The 12,800-nt window shown below is 41.3% G+C and overlaps 1 protein-coding gene across 1 annotated transcript; it reads right to left on the reverse strand.

Annotated features, from left to right (window-relative positions):
• Window positions 1-6,394: 6,394 nt before the first annotated feature.
• Window positions 6,395-10,634, reverse strand: LOC112267051 (coiled-coil-helix-coiled-coil-helix domain-containing protein 2). The gene is made up of 4 exons (XM_024445102.2): window positions 10,435-10,634; window positions 9,655-9,919; window positions 9,228-9,453; window positions 6,395-7,151 (listed from the first exon to the last, which is right to left on the reverse strand). Exons 1-4 carry the CDS (start codon window positions 10,482-10,484, stop codon window positions 7,141-7,143), a joined length of 552 nt encoding a protein of 183 aa, XP_024300870.1. The 5' UTR covers window positions 10,485-10,634; the 3' UTR covers window positions 6,395-7,140.
• Between the last annotated feature and the right edge of the window lie 2,166 nt (window positions 10,635-12,800).

Consider the following 12,800-nt stretch of genomic DNA (forward strand, 5'->3'; position numbering starts at 1 on the left):
GAATTGCTGAGAAGAAGAAAGAACAGACTTGCTTGGGCCAAGAAACACGACCGGTGGAAATCTGTCGAGTCCAAATTTGAGATTTTTGGTTCCAACCGCCCTGTCTTTGTGAGAGACCGTAGGTGAACGGATGATCTCCGTGTGTGGTTCCCACCATGAAGCATGGAGGTGTTGTGATGGTGCTTTTTTTGGTTACAGATTTATTTAGAATTCAAGGTACACTTAACCAGCATTTTGCAGCGAGGCCCAAACCAGATGGCGTATATCATTTGTTTTTCAACGTGACAATGACCCAACACTTCCAGGCTGTGTTAGGTGCTATTTGAGCGAGGAGAGTGATGAAGTGCTGCATCAGATCACCCGATGTCAGCCCAATTGAGATGGTTTTGGATGAGTTTGACCGCACTGTGAAGGAAAAGCAGCCAACAAGTGCTCAGCATTTGTTGGAAAAGCATTCCTCATAAAGCTGGTTGAGAGAATGCAACGCTGTCAAAGGCAAAGGGTAGCTATTTAAAATATTTAACACTTTTTGGTTACTACATTATTTCATAGTTTGTCTTCATTATTGTTCTACAATGTAGAAAAAAATAAAAAGGAAAGAAAATCACTAGCTTCATAGTACTAAGAAGCTTTTGCAGCAGTGCTGAGTTGAAGCTCATACAGTTGAAATGACCTTTTTAACCATAATGTAACACACTTCCCATCTAGGAATAATTCAGTAGGGTGCAATATTTCAGAACACAGAAATCTATATAATATAATGGACACCATTCTTTATCAATGCAGTGTCACTGGCTTTGAGGTCCAGAGTTGAGGGTATAAGTGATTGTTATAAACAGATATTTCACTGTGGATGTCATCTAGCTACTTGTTCTGTACTAAACACAGCGGACCAATATTCCTCAGTGCAGGTCTTGGAGGGTATAGTTCTAGGACATTTCTCACGTCTTCGTTATAATTAATCTATTGTTTAAAATGGTGGTTCTCAAACCTCTACTCTGGGACGCCCAGAAGTTTAACAATTTTGTTGTAGCTCTAAACTAGCTCACCTGATTCCCCTATATAAGGCATTGATGATTAGTGATGAATTGAATCAGGTGTGCAAGCTCTGGAATATATCAAATATATGAAACTGCTTAGAGTCCCCAAGGAGAGGTTTAAGAACCACTGGTTTTAAAGACATACCAGTCAAGCGACAAATAGCTGCAATCCATTGGCATGGATTTTCAGACCCAGCCTCCCCCTTTTTCCTCCAAACATAACAATGGTCATTATGGCCAAACAGTTCTATTTTTGTTTCATCAGACCAGAGGACATTTCTCCAAAGAGTACGATCTTTGTCCCCATGTGCAGTTTCAAACCGTAGTCTGGCTTTTTTATGATGGTTTTGGAGCAGTGGTTTCTTCCTTGCTGAGCGGACTTTCAGGTTATGTCGATATAGGACTTGTTTTACTGTGGCTATAGATACCTTTGTACCTGTTTCCTCCAGCATCTTCACAAGGTCCTTTGCTGTTCTGGGATTGATTTGCACTTTTCGTACCAAAGTACATTCATCTCTAGGAGACAGACTGTATCATTTCTGAGCGGTATGATGGCTGCGTTGTCCCATGGTGTTTGTACTTGCGTACTATTGTCTGTACAGATGAATGTGGTACCTTCAGGCGTTTGGAAATGGCTCCCAAGGATGAACCAACCTTGTGTAGGTCTACAATTTTTTTTCTGGGGTCTTTGCTGATTTCTATTGATTTTCCCATGATGTCAAGCAAAGAGACACTGAGTTTGAAGTTAGGCCTTGAAATACATCCACAGGTACACCTCCAATTGACTCAAATGATGTCAATTAGCCTATCAGAAGCTTCTAATGCCATGACACCATTTTCTGGAATTTTCCAAGCTGTTTAAAGGCACAGTCAACTTCTGACCCACTGGAATTGTGATACAGTGAATTATAATTGAAATAATCTGTCTAAACAATTGTTGGAAAAATTACTTGTGTCATGCACAAAGAAGATGCCCTAACCAACTTGCCAAAACTATAGTTTGTTAATTAACAAATTTGTGGAGTGGTTTAAAAGCAAGTTTTAATGACTCTTAACCTAAGTGTATGTAAAACATCCGAATTCAACTATCTTAAGTCCATTAAAGGGACAATAATGTTTGTATTATGGTGTTATTTTGCTTACTGATGTTGTCCAATCCATAGACTTCTTTGAGAATATCAATCTCCTTCACTGTGGCCACTTTGATCTCCTCGATCTCTGCAGCCGAGATCTTGTCAGAAGGAGTGATGTCGATGATCTTGACTGCATAGTCCTGAGGCACAAGGACAGGAAAAACAAACGTCAACAAACAGCATCTTATTTAAAGGTAGTAAGTTACATCACACATTTCACGTTTTGATTTTATTTGTACAGATGAATACTTAAGTGGAACTGCACTTATTAGATGTGTTCCAGAACAAAGAAACAATGGCAATGTGCCCCTCCAGGGATTTGAACCGACAACCCTCTGATCACCACTCTGTTCACTTTATAGGATGTAATCTCAGACACCCAGAACTAAAATCTTGTGTAATTGCGTCAGTCACTATTAAATTCTGGGGGGAGCATGGAGGTACTATAATTAGAGGGTAAACGTGTTAGAAAATGTACTGACGAAACTAGCGAAGTCTCAATCTCTCTAAATTGAAACTCTCAGCCAGTTTCGGGCCAGTCTATGGGCAAAATGTCCCCTTCCCAAATTTAAAAAATGCAAAATCATGATTTGTCCAAATGATAAGCGACAAATAATCTGCGTACCAGAACCAAGTTTTTCATTAGTCGTCGAATTCCAGTCTGTCGACAGATGCACATAACACAAATGGTAGTAGCATCTGTCCACGAGATTATATAGGACGTAATACAAACCTAAGTAAACCAATACAGGACACAATGTGTATCTAATGCAGAACATTTACTTGAGCTAAAATCTCACAAGGCTGAGACTGATTGTCTATCCCTATCAGATAGATCTTTAAATATTTGAAGCACAGCTTTATATATTAAGGCAGCCTCTACAACATGTTCATCCTTACCATTTTCTTTTTGAGAACCCTCTTCGAATGTAGGCCTACACCATATAATGACAAAGCTGCATTAGGCCACAAAAGCAAATACCTCTCAGTATATTGAAATGCAGGTGTTCTCTCCACGTGTGCAGGAAACTGACACGATAATACAAGGGATGTGTATGTTATGCAATACTATACGGTGCGCTTTTGTGTGACCATGTCAGAGCCCGCTGGCCCAATCAGAACTGTGGTATAGTGCGTCACCAGGAGTAATGGCTAACTTATTCACACACACCCATGGTTAGGGGGTGTGTCCACTTCAAAACAACACTCTAGGGACATAAAGTGCACATACAATAGCTAGGTTGGAGTACTGTACATACTATAATACATTATCTTGTGATGGGATCTGGATTTGAGGTTTATCATCAAGGTTTTCGTAAAGGCAAATGGTTAGCTTGTGCTGGCATGGGTAGAATGGCTCGGTTAGTTGGAGTATGATGTTGGCAACACCAGGGTTGTGGTGGGTTTTATTCCCATGTGGCCCACATACTGCATGTTTTTTTTATGTCCAAAACACTACAATGAATTGTCTCCTCTTTGATCTGTCCTGTGTTTGTTAAATTTTTGTGAATTGTTGTGAGAATCCGAGTGGGATGACATGACTCTACTAGCTGACCAATGACTGGTAGTGTTCAATGCCAAAACCTTGGTCCTAAAACATGTTCAAATGAACACTGCCCGGCTCAACAATGCAGTTTAGTTACGTAATGGCATACCGCTCGACTAACAAACTGCACACAGTGACAAAGGATGTCACTGATGACCGGGTTTACTAGTGAGTTCACAGAACCCAAACTCCCTTCCATAACCAGTCTAGACTGAGGTGAGGTTGGTGTGTGTTTAGAGTTGGACATCTCATTGAATTGGTTATTTTGTTTAGAGTTTCATTTCTGTGGAGATTATTTATGTTCTAGTCTGGTCCCAGATAATATGGTCATTGTGATGCATTGCCAAACATTGTTGAGTTGACATGCAAGTTTGTTACAGGTGTGCAACACAAACATATCTGGAGCCAGGCTATTTCTATGCAGTGAATGAATAGAAAATGGGTTCATGCTCTTTTTACCTCCTGCGAGGTTCATGTCAACAATCCCATATGACATACAAATGATACCATACCTTCCAGGATCTCATTGGGGTCCTATTTGCCATAGAACTCCTGAGCTCCCACCCAATCTGGGATCTCGTCCTTGTTATCTAGGGCTACTAGACTACTGTACTGATGCTGCTGCCCACAAGCTGAAGAAAAAACACAGCAGGTAATATACAGGGCAAACTCACTTTCTCGTTGAACTGAGCTGCATTTGTGAAGTTGATTGCCCTTTTAACAAAACATGTAATACATTTATCAAATCTAACACAGTGAAATGTATAACATTTTAAGTAAAAATTAAATTCCCCCAAAATAATTCCATTCCGAACTCTTATAAGTAAGCACATAGGAGACAATTGATGTAGGTTTTTGATGACAGTAGCCCTATTGTTTTGAAAACAATGGTTGTATAAAATAAACACACAGGAGGCATGTGCAAACGGCAAATGGACCCTTTAATGATTGGATCTGGATATAGGTCTAATAAACAATAGCTAGGTTGGAGACCCGGGATAGAGATGCAGATGCCATGTTGAACTGGTGTAAATGCTGGCTCTGTACTGACATTTCGAAGCGCCCCCCGCGGGTAGCCATGAAGAGGGAAAGAACGTGTGACAGAATGTAGACATCTATGATATTTCACACTAGGTAATTCATAAACCCATGACAATATAAAAAATAAACATTGATTTCGTTCACGCGTTACGGCGGAACTAGGATACTGGTAATGTTCGACTAGCTAACTGGTTGCAGTTATACACGTGTCGCTTCAACCAGTTAACAAGTCGGACGTTTCTGAATTTCTTAGTTCCGACTAGCAAATCAAATCAAATTTTATTTGTCACATACACATGGTTAGCAGATGTTAATGCGAGTGTAGCGAAATGCTTGTGCTTCTAGTTCCGACAATGCAGTAATAACGAGCAAGTAATCTAACTAACAATTCCAAAAAAACTACTGTCTTATACACAGTGTAAGGGGATAAAGAATATGTACATAAGGATATATGAATGAGTGATGGTACAGAGCAGCATAGGCAAGATACAGTAGATGATATCGAGTACAGTATATACATATGAGATAAGTATGTAAACCAAGTGGCATAGTTAAAGTGGCTAGTGATACATGTATTACATAAGGATGCAGTCGATGATATAGAGTACAGTATCAACGTATGCATATGAGATGAACAATGTAGGGTAAGTAACATTATATAAGGTAGCATTGTTTAAAGTGGCTAGTGATATATTTACATCATTTCCCATCGATTCCCATGATTAAAGTGGCTGGAGTAGAGTCAGTGTCATTGACAGTGTGTTGGCAGTAGCCACTCAATGTTAGTGGTGGCTGTTTAACAGTCTGATGGCCTTGAGATAGAAGCTGTTTTTCAGTCTCTCGGTCCCAGCTTTGATGCACCTGTACTGACCTCGCCTTCTGGATGGCAGCGGGGTGAACAGGCAGTGGCTCGGGTGGTTGATGTCCTTGATGATCTTTATGGCCTTCCTGTAGCATCGGGTGGTGTAGCACGTGAATTAAATCGGCATTATATAATGATTACATTTTAGTTAAAAATATTCCAAAAGTGTCCAATATATTTCAGAAATAATATTTGTAATATATTATATGGACTGATAAATGTAACCATTACTAGATAGAATTTTGTCATCATGATGCAAGCGAGCGTTGCATTTTGTGGGATTCCGTTCTTAGTGAGCATCGTCAGCCTTTGTCACACGTTGATAGAAATTAGGCTAACCGATTGAATATCAAGTCATTTTGGAGAAGAAACAAATCAGCCATAATTGCTGTCGTACATTTGGCTCCTACCAACATTTGCCATTTTAAATAGCAAACTTGTCAAGTTGAACAAACACGACATTCTTACGATCAACACTTACCGTATCAAGAGCAAAGGCATTCAACGCGTGTACACATCTTCTTGATGAAATAACACCCCCCCAAAAAAAAACGATTCCTCTGTTAGATCCCCTTCAGTTTGCATGTAACATAATCGTATAAAACTGGGCATAACAGCTGGCACATAGACTGTAGTAGTAAACCTTCAAAAGAAACGGCATAAAAATAACTGCATGTTCTTCTTGCTGTAGCCTAGCGTTAAGACAAATGTTCCACAATGATTGATGATCCAATTTATGTAACACTGCATCACATTATCAGGGATAGGAGAATGTGATTCAGAAGAGTCTTTAATGTGAAGAGATTTATTAGATCCTAAACTTGTTACAAGCAAATTGTGACTGTACAACCCTAATCCAGATATGGAAATGGGTGGACCAAGGGAATATCTACCAACAATGAAGTTTACATTGTATCTATGAGGGAGTTAGCCTGGCATCCGAACGGATTTCAAACACTACTTTGTCTGATTTAACCAGGCTGAGGGAATATTACTGTTAAAATGCATCAGGTAGATTTACAACTAATCTTGTCCCCAGCCGGCTGAGACTAGGGACCAGACTAATTTACAACAGGGTGTATTCATTACGATTCTGTAGCAAAACATGGTCGGTTACAAAACGTTTTGCAACCAAAAGCGTTTACTCCCAACAGAACGTTTTGCAACGAAAACAAGTTTCTATTGGATAAATTCAAGTAGGTCCCTCCCCGTTACATTCCGTTTGCTCTGGTTGGTTCTTGAAGGTAAACAGTTTCCGTTACAATACGCAATGAATAAACCCCATGTTTAAGCATTAAAGACAAACGTGTAGTTTATTTTTTTGCATGTTTTCATTTGAAATGACTTACTATAAGCTTCACAGCATCAACCCTAGGAAAATGTTTTTAAATTGTCCATATATGATTAACAGTTATTTGATCAAGTGCCAAAACAAAGCCAAGTCTATCAAGTGTTCGTAAATTACTTCTTTAATAGTGTTGAGTGTGTATGTTCAGCGTTGCTGGGGTTGTTTGTCTCTCAGGACATCCCTGTGGAGGAAAAATACATAATTACATTAGGGAAATTGTACATTGTCATTTTTATTGATAGAGGACTCCAGAGGCAATGCATGGCAGCAGCACAACCAAGATCAACATTTTGTGAAATAAAAAATAAAAAAACAGTAACTCCCTAACCGGGAATGGAGGACAGTCCTTACTCAGTGAAATCAAATGTGTGAGAGCCTGGCATGAGCGCCTACACATTTCATGATTTAATGGCCCATAGTTCTGCATCACCCTGTGGCCACTCAGTGTATTGCATACATTTGTGGTTAAAGATCTTGGGGGCCAAGAATATTAAGTGGGACCTCATAACTATGACAACATACATTAGTGGGCCTAGGTACAGTTTGTGGTGTTCAACAAATGAGGTCAGTTGACTCAAGTCAGTCTTAATAAAATGGACACCTACAGAACACTAGTCTGGTTCCTCGATAAAGAACAGTCGCTGCCATAAAACTTTAAATTCAGCAAAAAAAGAAACGTCCTCACTGTCAACTGCATTTATTTTCAGCAAACTAAATATTTGTATTTACATAAGATTCAACACAGACAAACTGAACAAGTTCCACAGACATGTGACTATAACAGAAATGGAACAATTTGTCCCTGAACAAAGGGGGTGGTGGGTCAAAATCAAAAGTAACATTAAGTACTGCAGCGCATCTCCTCCTCATGGACTGCACCAGATTTGCCAGTTCTTGCTGTGAGATGTTACCCCACTCTTCCACCAAGGCACCTGCAAGTTCCCGGACATTTCAGGGGGGGGAATGGCCCTAGCCCTCACCCTCCGATCCAACAGGTCCCAGATGTGCTCAATGGGATTAAGATCCAAGCTCTACGCTGGCCATGGCAGAACACTGACATTCCTGTCTTGCAGGAAATCACGCACAGAACGAGCAGTATGGCTGGTGGCATTGCCATGCTGGAGGGTCATGTCAGGATGAGCCTGCAGGAAGGGTACCAATTGAGGGAGGAGGATGTCTTCCCTGTAACGCACGGTGTTGATTGCCTGCAATGACAAGCTCAGTCCGATGATGCTGTGACAACACCCCAGACCACGACAGACCCTCCACCTCAATCCCACTCCAGAGAACAGGCCTCGGTGTAACGCTCATCCCTTCGACGATAAACGCAAATCCGACCATTACCCCCAGTGAGAAAAAAAACGTGACTCGTCAGTGAAGAGCACTTTTTGCCAGTCCTGTCTGGTCCAGCGACGGTGGGTTTGTGCCCGTAAGTGACGTTTTTGCCGGTGATGTCTGGTGAGGACCTGCCTTACAACAGGTCTACAAGCCGTCAGTCCAGCCTATTGCGGACAGGCTGAGCACTGAGATTGCGCGTTCCTGGTGTAACTAGGGCAATTGTTGTTCCCATCCTGTACCTGTACCACAGGTGTGATGTTCGGATGTACCCATCCTGTGCAGGTGTTGTTACACGTGGTCTGCCACTGCGAGGACGATCAGCTGTCCGTCCTGTCTTAGGCGTCTCACAGTACAGATATTTCAATTTATTACCCTGGCCACATCTGCAGTCCTCATGCCTCCTTGCAGCATGCCTAAGGCACATTCACGCAGATGAGCAGGGACCCTGGGCATCTTTCTTTATTTTGATGTTTTTCTGAGTCCGTAGAAAGGCCTCTTTAGTGTCCTAGTTTTCATAACTGTTTCATAACCTTAATTGCCTACCGTCTAAGCTGTTCCACAGGTGCATGTTCATTAATTGTTTATGGTTCATTGAACAAACATGGGAAACATTGTTTAAATCCTTTACAATGAAGATCTGTGAAGTTTCGGAATTTTACCAATTATCTTTGAAAGACGGGGTCCTGAAAAAGGGATGTTTATTTTTTTGCTGAGTTTATTAATCCTATTCCAAAAGGTGACAGTGACACCAGGTAAGGCAAACGATAGGCAACAAGTCAATTGATCAAATCTAATGAATGCATAAAATAGTCATGATAGAACATCACTATTTAAAACTTTCAGCGATACATAAAAGCACTCTCTTTCACATATGTCCAGTAACAGCTAAGATTGTATTAACACACACTTTTAGACTCACCATTTGAGAACTTGCACTGCTTGAGCACCTCGCTGAAGCCCTCACAGAGTTTCAGGTCGCTCTGGGTCTGAGCACACTCAATAAACTGCTTGAGCTCATATGAGCAGGATCCATGCTGTGGTGCAGGCTCCTGCTGGAACATGGACTGGGGCTGCTGCTGATACTGGGCTGGCTGGTACATGGGAGGTGGCTGTTGGTACTGCTGCTGGTACTGCTGGGGCTGCTCCTGAGAAACAAAGCATTGGAGGTTAGTGTTGATGTTATTCTCAACTATTTAGATGCTCTTTAAGGCCTGGCACAGGGTATAATCCTAAATGGCTTATCCTCTCTCTGACTCACTCATACTCATCACTAACTGGGCTACATGACACAAAGCCACTTCAATCTCATGGCCCTGTCACTCACTGACTAAGCAGTGATCACCTACCTGGTAGGTGACATCAGGCTTGGCAGCCTCTTGGCTTCCTCCGCCCCCACCCATTCCTCCAGTCATTGCGTGGCCGATCATGTGCCCTGCGGCTGAGCCAACGGCTACCCCAGCGGCTGTGGTGGCCATCTGCGCAAACATGCCTGGCTGCCGGGGGGCAACAGCGGCTGGGGCAGCCATGGCGGACGGGGGGGCATGGGCAGGCGCTGGGGCGTAGGATGGAGGTGGTGCAGCCCTGGCCATGGGGGGTGGCGGTGGAGCCATCCTGGTTTTAAGAGAAAGTGCGTTCATTACATGAGCAATCAAGTGACAACACTCAATCATGTGTCACTGAAGAACTTGAATTAAGTCAATGAACAGCAACCTCAGTAAATTATTCTGGGCCAATTCAGTAACATAGATCAAGGTAAATTAGGGTAGTGTAAACATTAGCCTACCAGATATTTATTCAGTACATTTAGTTACTCGTCTTATTATTACGATCAGTTTCACCTAACGTCACCAGCAGTGTCTAGCAAGCTAGCTAGTAGTTGTGCCAGCTGCCTAGCTAGCTAGCCCAAAATACCATATTTATATCTAACTACTATATTTGTTATCTTGCTAACGTTAGATTACTATTATAACACCTTTGAAATACAGACACCACATGAAATATAGACTAGGGAAATTATACAAGCCTTGCGAGCAAGTAAAATCAGGCAACTAGCGTTAGTAAATTTAGCATCAAGTTAGCTAGCTGGCAATGCGTTGTTAATGTCATGACTTTGTCAATTTTCATACCGGGCTGGAGGGGCCATCCTTGACGTCCGGCTTCTGCTTCCTCTTGGCATTTTTGATAAAGATAGCTAGCTAGTCAAATATAACAAGAAAAGTACTTCGTATTTGAAGAAAGCAACCCAGTAGAGTAGCTAATGTGTCTGTGTCTAATCGACCTTCGTAGGACTAAAAAAGGACTGCTGTTCCGGAAGTTTCTAAGTGTCACGTCATATTTTGTACGTGTAACTTCCGGTGAAAAGACGACTAGTTTTGAATCTTTTGTAATCTGTTGTAATATGTAGCCTTTCATAATCATGACTCCGTGCCAAAAAAAACGTTACATATGTAAGGCTAGCTCATGACGCTAAGTATTCTCTGATATATATTTTGTGGTTTTAGCATATTAAGTTTTCGAGTGGTGAAAAAAATCTAATCTCCAGTGCCCAGTGAAGTTCTGGAAATGCAATTTTTCTATCTTTCCACTAGATGTTGCCCTTGGACATTGAATTTCCGCTTATGCAAGGGTGAAACTTTTTGGTGGGGAGTTAACAGTGCATTTGTATTTTCAATGTCAAAAACTTGAAATGGAAGAAGTATTATTAGCATTAGCATATTAATTTATTTATTCTAGCCTACATAGGCCAATATTTGTTTTTAAGTCAATTAAATAAAGCGTTGAATCCTAATGGTGGTGGAAGAGTTGGTGGTGGAGCAACCTGGACTTAGGTGTAGACATAACATAGAAAATGTACATCTGAGATACTCAAACTAGTATGATATGTTATGTTTCTTATGGTATATTAATTAGTGGATGTTCATCATCCATTTTGTATGATATGTTATGAATTCCAGTTCGTGTGATATGTTACGAATTGCAATTGGTACAATATATTACTAATTTGGGAAACGTATGATATGTTACAAATTTCAATTTGTTGTGGCTAGGTGGCTAATGCTAACTTTAGCTAGGCTAGGGGTTAATGTTAGGAGGTTAAAGTTGCTAATTAGCTAAAATACGAAAGTTGTCCATGATGAGATTAGAACACACAACCGTTTACTATGTTACGTCTAGTGTATTAGACCAGGCTGGGTGGAGCTGACTGTGTAATTAGTTTCACATTTGAAATGGGAATGTTTACAGATGTTTTTTATGCTTATGGTTAACTGAGGTTATCAGGTAGGCTATTGGTAGGAAGTGAGTAATTGGTTCCACAATTACATTTCTATAATGTATTGATCTAGACCAGGGCTCTCCAACCCTGGCCTGGAGAGCTACCTTCCTGATGGTTTTCACTCCAATTATAATCTAGCTCCCCTGATTCTAATAATTAGCTGGTTGATCAGCTGCATCAGGTTAGTTACAACTGGGGTTGGAGCAAAAACCTACAGAGGGGTAGCTCTCCAGGAACAGGGTTGGCGATCCCTGATCTGGACTAAAAAGAAGTTGAATTACCATTGAATTTGATCAGTCCTTTTGTCGTAATCTTTCATACAGAAGGCTAGTGTAGCCTACCTAGTTAGACTGATCAGCAATCAAGGAAGGCTGATAGGACCAATTTGTTCACTTATCAGAGACCCCACAGAGATGCATTAGCTTTTAAATTAATGTTAAAGTAATGGATTAAAAAAACAATGTGATTGTGCTGTCTATTATAGAGACCATTGACTCTGAGTAGGCAAGGATAAGTGTGTCCTCGTTGACCTCATATTGTGATACCTCTCTGTATAGCCTAGTCCTTGAGTCCCCAAATTTAGTGCTTAGGGCCCATGTGTGGCATCCTGTCATGCTTTCGGCACACTCCCTTTAGGAGCCCTGCCATATATACAGATGCCCTGGAACAATGGCAGTTCCAATACTTCAGGACGCTGTGTCTTTTATTGTGGTGCTGCTGGCCCCTGCTCCCTGAAGCCTTGTGGCTATTGTAGCCTTGTGGCTACCCCCAGGGTAGCGCATATACAAAGGAGCGGGACACATTCCACATGCAGACACAGGCAGGGCTGCAACCCAGCCTAGGCTGAGACTCCTGATCTGTCCACACAGGGTGCCATTTGTTCAAGGACTGCCTCACTGGCATGAAAGAGAACATACCTGAGACAGAGGCATCATGAAGAAGTGGGAGAGGGAAGGTCAACAAATATCTAGTACTCTGTATCTAATAGGCTACTCTTCCACAGTTAGGCCAATTGAACAGCAATTTGATTTAGTCAGTCATTGAACAATAATAAACCATTTTCTAATTTGGAGGAAGATGTTAGGCTAGCGCACTTTTATTGCAAGGGGCAGTAACTGATTTGAATTGTCAAATGTATATGTTTAGGGTGGTACAAACAGACTTCGGGGAGGTAACTGTTGCACAGCGACGCATCAGACGCGCAGGTTTAAGTAGGTG

This window comes from Oncorhynchus tshawytscha, linkage group LG14, assembly GCF_018296145.1.
Source record: "Oncorhynchus tshawytscha isolate Ot180627B linkage group LG14, Otsh_v2.0, whole genome shotgun sequence".
Classification (NCBI taxonomy): domain Eukaryota; kingdom Metazoa; phylum Chordata; class Actinopteri; order Salmoniformes; family Salmonidae; genus Oncorhynchus; species Oncorhynchus tshawytscha.

Coding starts and splice junctions, on each gene's coding strand:
- LOC112267051 (XM_024445102.2), bottom strand. CDS start 10,484: ATGCCAAGAGGAAGCAGAAGCCGGACGTCAAGGATGGCCCCTCCAGCC. Junction 9,920..10,434: donor AGGATGGCCCCTCCAGCCCG/GTATGAAAATTG, acceptor TCTTAAAACCAG/GATGGCTCCACCGCCACCCC. Junction 9,454..9,654: donor AGCCTGATGTCACCTACCAG/GTAGGTGATCAC, acceptor TTTGTTTCTCAG/GAGCAGCCCCAGCAGTACCA.